This window comes from Aspergillus novofumigatus, assembly GCF_002847465.1.
Source record: "Aspergillus novofumigatus IBT 16806 chromosome Unknown P174scaffold_4, whole genome shotgun sequence".
Taxonomy (NCBI): Eukaryota; Fungi; Ascomycota; class Eurotiomycetes; order Eurotiales; family Aspergillaceae; genus Aspergillus; species Aspergillus novofumigatus.
Genome location: NW_020194277.1, coordinates 191,068 through 205,564, shown reverse-complemented (window position 1 = coordinate 205,564; position 14,497 = coordinate 191,068). Strand labels below are relative to the sequence as shown.

The window sequence follows — 14,497 nt, the reverse complement described above, 5'->3', positions numbered from 1 at the left end:
TTCCCACAAGGGGAAAACCCACCACAAGAACCTTGGCTGGATCCTGCGCCGCTGCAAGCAGTATGTGCAAGGAAATGACCCACCACATACCAGTTCTATCAGTATAGTCATTCGGGATGTCTAATCTTCCAGTGCTAATCTTCATACCTGGCTCGTGGCACAAACCGACATGCTATGACAAGGTCACCAAAATCCTTCATGAGCAGCATGGTTTAAAATGTGTTTCAATTACCCTCCCTTCAACGACGGGAAACCCAGCCGCGACATTCAAAGATGATATTGATGCTGCGCGCGAAGCTATATCCAGCGAGACAACCCAGGGACGCAGTGTGGTTGTCCTTGCGCACTCATATGGCGGCATGGTTGGCAATAGCGCTGTCAAGGGTTTCACGCGGCCTGAAGGCGCCACCACCCCAACAACGGGGTACGTTATCGGCCTGATCCTCATAGCCTCTGGCTTTACCCTGACAGGACTGTCCTTCATGGATCCGTTCTTCGGCCGTCCACCTCCCTTCTGGCGGGTCAATAGCGAGACCGGCTATGCTGAGCTTGTTGCTCCTCCACGTGAGCTTTTTTATCACGACGTGCCAGCGGAAGAGGCGGAATTCTGGGTTTCTCAGCTCGCGACCCAGAGCCTTAAGGCATTGTTCGAGGGTGGTGAGCATGCATGTGCCGGTTGGAAGGATGTACCTGTTTGGTATATTGGCACGGTCGAGGATCGGGGTTTGCCGGTGCTGGTGCAACGGATGCAGGTCGGTATGGCAAGGGAAATGGGCGGTAATGTGGAACATAGGGAGCTGCAGACCAGTCATTCGCCATTTTTGAGCCAACCCGATGTGACAGCAACAATTATACTGGACGCTGTCGAGGCATTTACAGGGAAGCAAGTGGAAGATGAATCCAGCAGAGCACGAGGCGATGCCATAACGGTGCCCACAGTCAGGCTTTGGCAACCTTTCACATTGTTTAAATTTGGACTACCGCTGGCCTTTGGTCACGTAATAGGAAGGTGTGTCCTGCTATTCGGTTGGGGAAGAAGGTTATGGAGGTCTACTTTCAGGTAATGTGTGTTTTATCGTCAGCTCGACAGTGGATCGACAAGAATATGACCTTGGCGATATCTCTATCCCAGTCGGGTTCGCGCTTCTGTCCTTCCTCACTCGACAGAGATTCTACCTATCGTGGATCTCCATATAGCTTATGTCTGCTGACAATCTAGTTACATCCATTGTGTATAAAATCTGTATTATATGCTGAAGTCTCCCAATCTGACATTTTTCCCGGTTGCTTTCCCTCCTTGGTGTGGGCCGGGTGATAAAGAGAAACAGGAGGATTCGAAAGTCTCAATCACGCTTTGTTTTGCGTACGATCGTGACGCCAAACTGCCATCATGGGCACCAACAGAAATGCTGCTCCCACAGTCATCCCTGCTCCACTGAAGATTTGCAGTGCCAGAAAACCGTTGTCTCCCCCGTGACCCTCGAGAACACCCGCGATCGGCGCTCCAATTAATACACCGAGACTGGTTGCAAACCACTGCATACCCATGCGCGTCCCAATCATCGAAGGAGTGGGCGAGACCACCGGGTGAGCGATGACCAGTGGGTTAGCAGAGATGAGCACGCCAGAGAAGATGCCAAAGAGTACGCAGAAAACGACGAACGAGGCGACCGAGTGGATGCCAATCCAGCCAAAAAGGAGCACCGCCGAGGCAATCACGCTGGCCAGGAGGATGTGACTGGCGCCGAGTCGGTAGGTCAGCAGGGAAGACCCGATACGGCCAATTGCAGAGCCGGCGTTGAGGATGGAGACCATGTAGAAACTAAGGTCGGTGGAGGAGTGGAGCGCGGTAGTGGCAAAGGCAGGAACGTAGAACAGAGGAATGAAGTAGGCCATAAACATGAGGAAGTTGGCGATCCCGTAAGCATTGAAGCTCCATTCCTTCATAGCGTGCCAGTGGATGAGCTGCCGGGGAGGACCGCGTCGGGTCTTGATAGTGACCATCAACAGCGGGACGGCGATGCATGAGCAGGCCAGTTGAATAAATCCCAAGGTCCGTACAGTCCAGGGAAACCCGATATGTGGCTGAAGACGGATGAAGATGATAGGAAAGACGACTCCGCCTTGCGTATTCCAATCAGCTCAGCAATTGAACTGATGGTTAAATCAGTCAAACATACCCACACTCGCGCCTGAAGTAACCATGCCGACTGCAACGCCGCGTCGCGTTGTGAAGCGCGTTGAGACCAACGACAAGGCAGGGACGTAGATCAAACCACTACCCAGGCCACAGCAGAGTCCCTGGGAGAGAAACACTTGGTAGTACTGAGTGGACAGACTCAGCATCATGAGCCCAAAGGTGGTCAAGAAACAGCCGGCGATCATCAGATGGTGAAGGTATCCCCGGTCGAAAAGAGGACCAGCGATGACGCCGGTGGAGATGAGGCAAAAGGCATTGACGGTGCCCACCCAGGCGATGCTGGAGGGAGAGTGCGCGCGCAGCAGATCGGATTGATAGTAGCTCTGGAAGGCACCGAAAGCGGTGGAAAATCCCCAAGTGGTGAGAAAGAGAAGAAACGAGGCAAAGACGCCTGACCACGCCGCCAATCCACCATTGGGGGGAGCTGGTGCTGGAGCCGGAAGTGGTGATGCTGAAGGTTCCCCGGGCTGAGGCTGCTCGGGCTGTTTTGTCTCCATGTGCTGGGTGCGGCAATTAGATCAGTATTGGGGCACAAAGTTGGCTGATATCCAGGTCAGAAAAATGGAAATGTCTTAAAATACGGGATGCCATTCGTTTTCATTTCCATCCTCATCTACAGAAGATACCCCAGAAAAGGAAACAAAGAACAAAACAACATCTGATTTGTCATCGCACAGCATATAGGCACCCCTGTCAATACTGCCCTTGGCTAATTCCAACAGGCCCAATGCACCGAAAAGCCGAGGTTGACCACTGAGCAGATGTCTAATCCCGCATTTCACTCGCGAAGCAAACACACCTGGCTCTGAAGCCCAACAAGCCGCTGCCTGGTCATCTTGTCTTGTCTGTAACTAGCTAGAGGCTTCTGCCAAGCACATCATCGAATACACCGAACCCCGCATCTTCTCCCGGAATCTTATCCGGAAACTTCCCCGGGAACCTTTTCCGAACCTTCTGTCGGTTTATGAATCGCCCTCCCGCCTGTCTATAGCCTCCCTTTGATCGATTCTACCGGAATCCGGCGGGTATGCCTATAGTGCCACGAAGGGTCGGTCAGATCAGAGCGAATCGCGTAGTTTTCTTCCGCATCCTCCAAAACCGCCATATCGACTGTCGCCACGCCCATCCCTTCGGCGGAAGTACCTAAACGAACCAGCGGACCTGCGTACGGAATGTTGATTTGAGACAGTCCGCAGTAGTTTCTCCCCGGGGGCCCGCCTGCATTGGCAAAGACGACAGCGCAGGTATTCTCAAACGTTCGCGCAGTCAGAATGCTGTCGAGGAACAAGGACGGTGCAGAAGGATTACTATTATTAACTGATGCAAAGGCACTGGGAAGACTTAGCTAAGGCTAAGTATAATAGATGAAGGTAGAACATAATACTAAGTTAGATATCCTCAAGCACTAAAGGAAAAGACTAATTAATATCAGCTAAGTAAGTCTAGCTGGTAACCACTATTTCATCACTATAGAAATAGATACTAATTACCTTAACCTCCTCTATAAAGAAGAGAAGAGAGGTAGCCCAGGCCACATACCCAGTATTACCAGGCATAAGTTAAAGAGCTTTAGCTAAATAATATGCAACCTAATCATTAGCAGTAGCCCTAGTATTTAGATACTGAATATAAGCTATTTTAGTACAATAACCTTTAAGGAACTTATTATACTTATCACTCTATAAGAATATTAGCATTAAGATAGTGCTATAGTAATAAATTAACCTAGAAACTCATATACTATTCCTTTTTCTTTCCTGTAATGCCATATAACTGATAGTGATTCTACTCTATATTCTTAAAAGTATTAATAAGCCTAAGAAGGGTGACTAAAAAGTCCTTAGAAAGGCTTGGATCCTAGGTATACTAGGGATTAAAGAACCTAGTATACTATTTAATAACAGCAGATAGGTTAAGGGTGTTCCCAGCCATACTGGGCGCGGCCTAAGAAATAGCTATTAACATCAAAATAACATATAGGACTAATATAATATACAGATTTATAGAGTAAATAATAGGCATTACACTGTATATACTTTATAGAAGTGCTGTCCAAAAGCTTGCAATTAACTTCAAAAGGAAGACTCCCTTAGGGGTTAAAGTTCTTTAATACAGTATAAAGGTAATACATACACTAATACTTTCTACAAATAATAGTATTAGCTATGATAAGACTTGACAGTAGGGAACACAAAGAAGAAGTGAAATATAATAGAAATAAATAAGAAATTATAAGGATTAAAAGAACTTAATTATTGAGTATTAATAAATAAAAAGGAACTGCAATGCTAAAGGAAATGCTTTAATATAAAAGAGAAATATTAATACATAAAGGTAAAAGAAGAGAAAATATAAATAAAGATATGATTAAGATAAATATTGTGAATGGATAAGTAGTATGTAGTGTATAACTAGCTAGTAGAGTTCACTAAAGCAAAGGGGAATAGATAGCTTGCCAAGGTAAGAAGGAAGAATAGTAGAAGGAAGTAGCTAAGGATATCTTAGCTAAATGTCTTAATTCCTTGATTTCTCTTGATTGCTTAATTGATTGTAAAACTAGGTGAGGAGTGACCTTGAGGACATATTTATAGGCAGTGGGTAGCTAGGTGATATCACTATGCTGTCATAGTGAGATCACTATTTGCCTCTTATTAAGGTTTAACCATACCATGGTTCTCACCAACAAATATACTATAGTCATTGCCTATAATAACATTATTTACTATCACACCACAGTACATAATAACAAAGAATATAATAAATTTCAAAATACATAAAGCTAACATAATAGAAGCATTACATCTACACTATAATTAGTTATCTCTGTTGATAACATTACATTGCATCAACCATTATGATATTATTTACTTCTTTAGGAAAATTTGAAGTTATATAACTCTAACTGAGGACAGTCATTATAACTGGAGGGGTATAATTATAAAGGCTCAGCTGCAGCCCAGCCACTTAATTATGCAGCCACCCCTTGCTTCCTAATTATTTTCAACCTCCTATTTTCAACCTCCTATTTTTAACCTCCTGTTTTCACACCTTGAGCCGCTTTCGAATCATCGCTGAATGCATCTAGGATAGACAGCAAAGATAAATAGTATCCTCCTTGTCTGGTATTCAAGAAGATAAGGATTAGTTTTTGTTTCATATTAGACTGGTCGTGGGTTGGGTTTGGATGGATCCGCAGGGGTTCAATCCAACCCGCATGGGTTTTGGGTTGATCCACCACCTATCTAACCCACCCTCATATCCATGCGGATTGGGTTGTGGATAACCATTCTACCCATATTATACATGTGATTTTAGACTATACTACTTTTGGTAGGCGGAAAGACCTAAGAATTTAGACTATACTACTTTTAGTAGGTAGAAAGACCTCTCTTTAAGAGAATATTATGAATATCTGTCATTCTGCCGGTCATGTGCACCCAATGGGTTACCCATATCCATATAGGTAGGATGCCATCCACCCATATGGATATGGGTTGGATCAGAGTCGACCCCCATCCAACCCAAAGTGCGGATTGGGTGGGTTGGATATGGATTTGCGGATTGGGTCAGCCAGTCTATTTCATATAATCTACTACTCTCTACCATCCTCTTCCATTAATTATCATCACCAACTCTTACCTAGTCAACAGGCCATCTACCCTGAGACGTAGATCCTTACACATACTGTGAACCCCTGGGCGTTGACATGTTAGACTACTAATTTTAGCTTATCTTCTATGCACCCTATAGTTAACCTATTAGCTAGATATAGTTACAGCCCCTTAGGTTCAACCTTCACTCCCTGATGCTTCATCCAGGGTGTACCCAGTATTAGGTTAGTTCCCTTACCTAGCTCAGGTGCTACATATGCATAAATAATGGGCTGGTAATTGCCCCTAACATCTAGGAAGAATATAGTAATCTTTATAATAATACTACCCATGGCGCCTATGTAGTTCTCTAGCTAGATTAGCTTGATATCTTACTACTTAAGTTTCAGCTTCTATGTAAAGTATTTAGCTATAACTATATAAGATATATACCTAGTATTAGGTAAGACCCAGCAATTATGCTCCTTGTTAACTATTATAGATTAGACTGGTCGTGGATTGGGTTTGGATGGATCCGCAGGGGGTTCAATCCAACCCGCATGGGTTTTGGGTTGATCCACCACCTATCTAACCCACCCTCATATCCATGCAGACTGGGTTGTGGATAACCATTCTACCCATATTATACACATGATTTTAGACTATACTACTTTTAGTAGGCGGAAAGAGCTAAGAATTTAGACTATACTACTTTTAGTAGGTAGAAAGACCTCTCTTTAAGAGAATATTATGAATATCTGTCATTCTGCCGGTCATGTGCACCTAATGGGTTACCCATATCTATATGGGTAGGATGCCATCCACCCATATGGATATGGGTTGGATCAGAGTCGACCCCCATCCAACCCAAAGTGCGGATTGGGTGGGTTGGATATGGATTTGCGGATTGGGTCAGCCAGTCTATATACATCTCTATATAGACTGGTTAAACCCCACCCGGGAACCCTAACCCAACCCGGCCCTAACCCGCCATGGGCCGGGTTTGGGTTCAGGTTCTAGGGCCCGTGGGTCGGTTGGGTTCTAATTCTTAGAACCCGCTAAGGGTTGGGTTCTAAAAACGGGTTTTAATTACAATACCTAGTAATTAGAATACACTAACCTAGGTTAGATATCTATGTAGAATGCATTATTTATATATATATATTTTGAATGCTAGTATAGATTAGACTGGCTGGCCCAATCCGCAAATCCATATCCAACCCACCCAATCCGCACTTTGGGTTGGATGGGGGTCGACTCTGATCCAACCCATATCCATATGGGTGGATGGCATCCTACCCATATGGATATGGGTAACCCATTAGGTGCACATGACCGGCAGAATGACAGATATTCATAATATTCTCTTAAAGAGAGGTCTTTCTACCTACTAAAAGTAGTATAGTCTAAATTCTTAGGTCTTTCCGCCTACCAAAAGTAGTATAGTCTAAAATCACATGTATAATATGGGTAGAATGGTTATCCACAACCCAATCTGCATGGATATGAGGGTGGGTTAGATAGGTGGTGGATCAACCCAAAACCCATGCGGGTTGGATTGAACCCCCTGCGGATCCATCCAAACCCAACCCACGACCAGTCTAGTATAGATGCTAGTATGGTATAGAAAAATTAAATACATACTAACTAGATTAGGTAGGCGGAGTGTAGAATTTTCGGCAGAATAGAACCCGCCGGGTTGACTATCTAGAACCCACCGGGTTATGTGCCGGGTTTAGGCCCTAGAAATCTAGAACCCGAACCCGGCGGGTTGGGTTCAAAAGATCGGAGAACCCGGCCCAACCCGCAAAAATAACAACCCTATCTCTATATCTGGTAGGACTAGCTTTAGCCTTCTTGTTCTATTATCCATAGATGTGGTAGTGGGGGTTTTCGGCTGTCTCTTTCTTCTCCTAACTATCTTAGGGCGAGCGATTTCTAATGTCACGGGCTAGAAGCCGGTTCAACCTATGACCTAGGTTTGGACAGTAAGAAATTGCTAAGAAGTCTAACTAGGGGCGCATCGTGGCCGGACATGAAAAGGGGAGGCTGGGTCATGTGACAGCGTGGGTTATTACTAGGGTTGTTATTTTTGCGGGTTGGGCCGGGTTCTCCGATCTTTTGAACCCAACCCGCCGGGTTCGGGTTCTAGATTTCTAGGGCCTAAACCCAGCCCATAACCCGGCGGGTTCTAGATAGTCAACCCAGCGGGTTCTATTCTGCCGAAAAATCTACATTCCGCCTACCTAATCTAGTTAGTATGTATTTAATTTTTCTATACCATACTAGCATCTATACTAGCATTCAAAATATATATATATAAATAATGCATTCTACATAGAAATCTAACCTAGGTTAGTGTATTCTAATTACTAGGTATTGTAATTAAAACCCGTTTTTAGAACCCAACCCTTAGCGGGTTCTAAGAATTAGAACCCAACCGACCCACGGGCCCTAGAACCTGAACCCAAACCCGGCCCATGGCGGGTTAGGGCCGGGTTGGGTTAGGGTTCCCGGGTTGGGTTTAACCAGTCTAGTTATTACATTAGTTAGTACAAAGGTCACGTGACTGACAGCTGGTGTCCAGTTTGGATAAGACCTCGCGAGGGCTGTTGAACAGCATGAGCACCCAGCGGGCCCTGCCCGCTACATATCACAGCCAGAGGATAACATATCCTACAGTCATGTTAGCATAGACAATTTGGGCTTCCTAAGAAAACTTTCCTGATGGTCCTGAGATTCTGAAAGCAAGTCAGGAGCCGGAAAAACTAGGGCTCTATCAGATCTTTGTCTACCCAGATCTTAAGTATCTTAATGTGGAAAGACCATTGGGTCAACACCTTCCAAAGATAAGGTGACATGGGATGAGAGTTAACAAACTCCAGTAGGTCTTAATTAAATCTGATTTCAACAGTGCAGAATAGATAAGGTGCTAATACTACTTAGAGAGCTACTAAGTAACTATAAAGACTCTAAAGCTCCTTGTGATCTAGCTAGTGTTAAGTTTAGTTTAGAAAGAGCACCTGGCTCCTAATATGGCAGAGAGAACATATCTTCTCAACAATCTGATATAAGATCTCAAGTGGTAGTTGGAGGATGTACATATTTATTAACCTAGTGCTGTGATATTAATAGTAGTTTATAGACTGTATGGTTCCATTCTTTAATTACATTGCTCATGCTACCATATTTAAGTCGCTGTTCAAGGATCAAGTAGATAGGAAAGTGTGGTCTATATTTAATATACTATAAACTACTACATGCAGCGAAATTAAGTGGTTATGTTGTATAGTTACCTGCACTTAACACCAAATAAGAGCTCAGACAGGAAATGAGGAGTGGATCAATAAAGGGGTTCTAGATGCGCGATTAGAAAAAATTAAGTGGGAAAAGAAAATCATGGGTTTATCATCTAACTATTTCTGTACACTTTGGTTTACTTTCTTAGAATACTATCCTCTGTCATAGAACATTTCCCTTCCAAACATGCTTGCGAGTCTGTTTGCTAAAGTAAGTGGCTATCTTTATATATATACGCCTTCCCACCCGTGATGATATTGCTCTACTTAATAAACATGGATAGCTCTGAGTTACTATAGTCTGAAGATGCTTACTCACTATTTAGACTCATTATGGATCACCCCTAACTGAGTTCAGGAGACATTACCTTAGCTAATCTAATCTTAATCTTACCTCCCGCGACTCTAATATATCAGGTGCCGTCAGTGGTCTTATGGAAACGCCAACTAAGTGAGCTTGAGGATGCAGACGCAGCTATGTTGCCTCTAAAATATAATTATAAAGGCAAAGCTGATTCTTCCTACATCCAGATAGAGATGCTATCCTAAAACATGCCTTCCTTTTAATGCACCCATTCTGCAAAAAACAGACCTAATAGATGCGGACTAGATAATACTTATAATGTACTATAGGGAGGATGAACAAATTGCAATCTAATAGCAACAGGAGATATTACTTAAGGATGGTGCCCAGACTAGACTGGTTAAACCCAACCCGGAAACCCCAACCCAACCTGGCCTAAACCCGCCTTGGGCTGGGTCCGGGTTTAGAATTTCTAACCCATAGGCTAGTTGGGTTCTGAGAATGAGAACCCATTTAGGTTTTAGGTTGAAAAACAGGCTGGGTTAGGTTGGGTTAGGTTCTTATTATAGGCTCTCTAGAACCCGTGTTATTGTAATACAGTTTTAATTATATAGGTATGTATGGTAAGTACTCTGCAAGTTAGCATAGATGAAGTCTAACTAAGGTTAGATTCAGTATTATAAGAGTATTAATAAGTAAATTAATATTATATTAATAAGGAAAAAATATTATATTAATAATTTAATATCCTAATTTAATATCTTCCATTAAGCATTGCCTGATATTTATTATGTTCATACTAGCGATGAATTAGTTGCTGCGGAACCTGGGGCTGACATGATGTTATTTAAAGTAGAGTTAGTGATGGAGCAAGATTATCTTCTTATACATCATCTAGTAGATCTGCCTGACCTTCCTTAATATCATTAATATCTTCCTCTTCACTAATATAGTCAGGCATATCTACTAGATTAGCATCATCTTCTTTATCTCTAATAGTACCTCTATCTTCATCATCCTCCTGAATGCCTGTAAATTCTTATTAAAGTTTGAAATTTTCAGCACACATCTGGATTATTATTACTTAGATTATGCCTGGGAGAAGATGACTTTAATGGTAGTAATAGATATCTTAAGATGTATTAAAAAGATGCTTAACCCCCACACTACTAATAGGCACAGCTAAGAAGTCTTGTGCTATTCTTATAAGAATAGGAAAATAATTCTTATACTATTTCTAATACTTAAGCATATTTGTACCAGAGGGCATGAGACCTATAATTAGTTAGTAAATCTAACTTAAGTTAGAATTATATAATATACCTTCTTGTAAATAATCCTTAATCTCACTTAAGGTATTATTAGTTTAGATTAGAATATGTATTTTACCCTTCTATGTAATAGCAATGACTTAATCTAGTTTAGAAAGATAGTTAGAGGTATGATTTATCTTTACTTTCTCTGGAAAGACTGTAGTATAGTAAGCTTAAATATCCTTAAGGGCACTAGCATACCTATTATGCTAGTTAATATTATGATTACTCCATGTATCTTCCTGAAAGACTTTTAGTTTAAACTAAGGAGCTAGAATAGTTGTAATAGCATAGATATATTTCTTATACATAGTATATCTTGCTATAATATTAATGTAGCTTATTAATAGCCTTAGATAAGGTATACTGTAGTTCCCTCTTCTAAGTTATGTACTTTAATTCCAGTTATTATTAAGCATCCTCTAAATGCTGAAATAAGGAGTTATAGATATTAAAGGCCTTATAGACTGTAGGTCTATTAAACTCTAATAAGGTAAGAGTAAAAGTAAAGAAAGGGTAAGTTAGCTAAAGTAGGTATTTAATCTGCTACTACTCTATATAAGAAGGAAGAAGATATGTAATATCTTTCTTCTCTTACTTTTCTAAAAACTTAGCTAGAGCAGAGTAAAGCTTAATAGCTTACTATAATATTAGATATATTAAGTTCTATTGAGTTTTGTAGTCCTGTTAAAGTCTAAGTGATCTAGGATTGGAAGGTAGGCAGTAAAATGTTTTATATTAGGTAGGGCTTGCATTAATAAACTAAGTAAATTTTTAAATCTAGTAAGAGATACTATTAGCAAAGAATCTAACTTAAGTTAGATTTATATACCTTCTTAAGTGTACCTGCAAATCCCTCTAAATAGATATATTAGTTACTTATATCCTAGACTATCTTAATCTTATTATTTATAGCTTCAACCTTAAGGAAAGTAAAGAGTTCCTTTATAGTAAGTTGCAGGACATAGGTAAGACAGGGAATATAAACCTATGAGTTAATAATATTAGTAATAGCTGAATCCTAGAGTATCTCTATAATCTAAGGAGATTAAAGATCCTTTTAAAGCTTATAAGTAATAGCATCTATTATTATTAAATTATTTACAGCATTATCTGTTGTAACTGCTATAATATAATACTAAAGCTAGACTAATTTAAGTACTAATACTACCTTCTGTGCAAGGTTATTACCTGTATAATAAATATTCATTAGCTCAAATCCTAGAAGTACCTTATAATACTTCTAATCAGAGCTAAGAAAGTACCTAGTAATTATAAGGAAGGAGTTTTGTAATGAACTAGTCTATGTATTAACTATAAGAGAGATCTTAGATTAGGGAGGGATTAAGGACAAGGTCTTAGCTTAAGTTTTAGATAACTGCTTAAGTAAACAGCTCTTAATTAAATGCTAATTTAGTAAATTAAGAGTATATGTCCTAGCAGCTATTATAAGTAATCTATAAAATTAAGGGTGTTTAATTATTTAAAATGTGAGGTAAGCCACAAGAATAAACTAAAGGATTTAATCCTTAAAGTTCTTAGGTGTATAAGATATTACAGGCTAGTTAGTTAGTAATAGGAATCTAACTTAAGTTAGATATAATACTTACTTAGTTTTTTAGGAGACTGCTGAGCTTCTATTAGGAAGAAGGTGTTTTCTTAATTACTAGGTAGTAGGCTTTAATATACTATATTATTATTATAACACCATTGCTATAATAAGGGTGGAGGAGAAGATAACTATAATATTTATATTAGACCTTAGGTTTCCTATTAGGAAAGGATGCACCTTTATTAAAGTCTATCTATGCTAGAGATGTCTAAGCTCTCCCCTAGCTTACCTTTTACCTCTGAGATTACATACCCTTAGCCCCTATTATTTCCTGCTACTATAGCTGGAATGTAGGTTCACAGTCCTTACTAAATAATATAATCTTATTCTTTCTATTTTAATTATAGATTTAGAGGTCAGGGTAAGGGGCTGTCTGTATAATACTTATTTATGGAGTCTGTATAATACTTATTTATAGGGTATTATCTGACTGTAATAAAGAAAAGGCAGATATAGATGGACCTAGAGTATATTAAGGTATATAACTACTAATAGTAGATAATAGGCTGGTAGTGGATGGAGGAGAATTAACTAATATTAAATCTATAGAGAATGAAGACTAAGATATCTTATTAAAATAGATTTAAGATACCTCTACTCACTGCTCCTAAGTTGAATAGTTACTAAGCTTAAATAATCTTTTTTATTATAAAAGTAAATATAATACTCTTTAGGTCTGCTTTATTATTATAGAAAGAAAGTAATTTAGTTACTATAGAAATTATAATCTAACTTAAGTTAGATTATATTATATTCTAAATTCTAGCTCTCTATTATTGTGCTAACTAGTAATATTTTTCTAGGTAAGCCTTATTACACCACTAAGTCAAACTCCTTGCACTAGTAGATATGAGGAATCTAACTAGAGTTAGATTCTACTTATATTCTAAATTCCAGCTCTCTATAAATGTGCTAGCTAATAATAGAATTCCAGGCTCTTATAATTATGCTAAGTAGTAACATCTTTCCAGGCAAACCTTATTACACCCTAAGTTAACCTCCTTGTGCTAGTAGGTATAAGGAATCTAACTAGAGTTAGATTTTTATCTCTTCTTACTACTACTACCACCACTACCATTGTCATTCCTTGGTCTCTTACATGTAGTATCTATATTATGATTGCTATTCTTACTATCCTTACTCTCCTAACTCTCCTTATCTATATCTTCTCTGGATATAGTTGTAGCTACAGGAGTTACTGTAGGAGATGGTGTAGGAGTTACTCTTAGAGTTAGTGTAGTAGATGTTTAGGCTATAGCACCCTAGGGAGCACTAGTGATCTTTAGTAACTATTTCTAAAGGTTCTGTAAAAGCTTCTGATTCCCGTTGTTAGGTATAAGGGTATTAGTGCTTTTTGGAAGAGCCTTAATAAATCTAGGGTGGTGCTTAATCTCCCTATTCTAGTGGTTTTTAATATTTATTTAGAAGACTGATAAATCCTTATTTTAATTATCAAGGTTTGGGGTCTAGCTATAAGCATCTATTATTAGGGCATATTCATATAAATAGTCCATGCATATTCTCTATTCATTCTATAGATAGTTAGAATCTAATCTAACTTAAGTTAGAAATTATATACCTTATTAAGAATTAATGATTTACTACTTTTAGAATAAGTGGCTTATAAAGGGAACCCTTTATTAAGTGTATCTAATATAATTCTCTTTAGATTATGGTATGTAAAAATGGTGCTAAGCATATTTACCTCTATGCTAAAACTCTACTTTAATAACTTATTATTTAAAATGCATACCTAGTGGATTATTAGGTTTTAGTTCTAATTAACTTAGATAGATAGATGTCCCCATGCAGTCTAGTTCACTAGGTCATTTTCCTAAAGCTATTAGTTAGTAGGTAGGTAAATCTAGCTAAAGTTGTATTATATACTAGCCTTATAAGGTTATTATAAATAGCCATCTTCCTAGCTAGAGCTGGGCTGGTATACTTAATAGTAATCTTAACTATTTTTGCCTAGTGTCTATACTTAAACTGAGCTAAGTATAAGATCTAATCTAGTGATGCCTCTATATTTATTTTCTTATTTAGCAGGGTATTTAGCTATAATTAGTTAGTTTAAATCTAACTTAAGTTAGATTCCTTACTTATAGCTTTTACTAGCTCACCATCTTTCTATAGTGGCTTATCTCAGACTTGGTCCTAAATTTTATGAACTAAGGAG

The 14,497-nt window shown here is 39.5% G+C and overlaps 2 protein-coding genes across 2 annotated transcripts; one reads left to right on the top strand and one right to left on the bottom strand.

Moving 5' to 3' along the window:
* Window positions 1–54: 54 nt before the first annotated feature.
* Window positions 55–1,322, top strand: P174DRAFT_405591 (alpha/beta hydrolase). The gene has a single exon (XM_024824076.1). The coding sequence runs from the start codon at window positions 117–119 to the stop codon at window positions 1,062–1,064; it is 948 nt and encodes a 315-aa protein (XP_024682141.1). The 5' UTR covers window positions 55–116; the 3' UTR covers window positions 1,065–1,322.
* A 25-nt stretch (window positions 1,323–1,347) lies between these two features.
* P174DRAFT_405586 (putative MFS monocarboxylate transporter) lies at window positions 1,348–2,789 on the bottom strand (the record flags this gene model as incomplete). Its single annotated transcript, XM_024824075.1, has 2 exons — window positions 2,185–2,789; window positions 1,348–2,085 (listed from the first exon to the last, which is right to left on the bottom strand). Exons 1-2 carry the CDS (start codon window positions 2,695–2,697, stop codon window positions 1,348–1,350), a joined length of 1,251 nt encoding a protein of 416 aa, XP_024682140.1. The 5' UTR covers window positions 2,698–2,789.
* Between the last annotated feature and the right edge of the window lie 11,708 nt (window positions 2,790–14,497).

Bases quoted from the DNA above. Each gene is read 5' to 3' on its own strand.
- P174DRAFT_405591 (XM_024824076.1), top strand. From the start codon at position 117: ATGTCTAATCTTCCAGTGCTAATCTTCATACCTGGCTCGTGGCACAAA.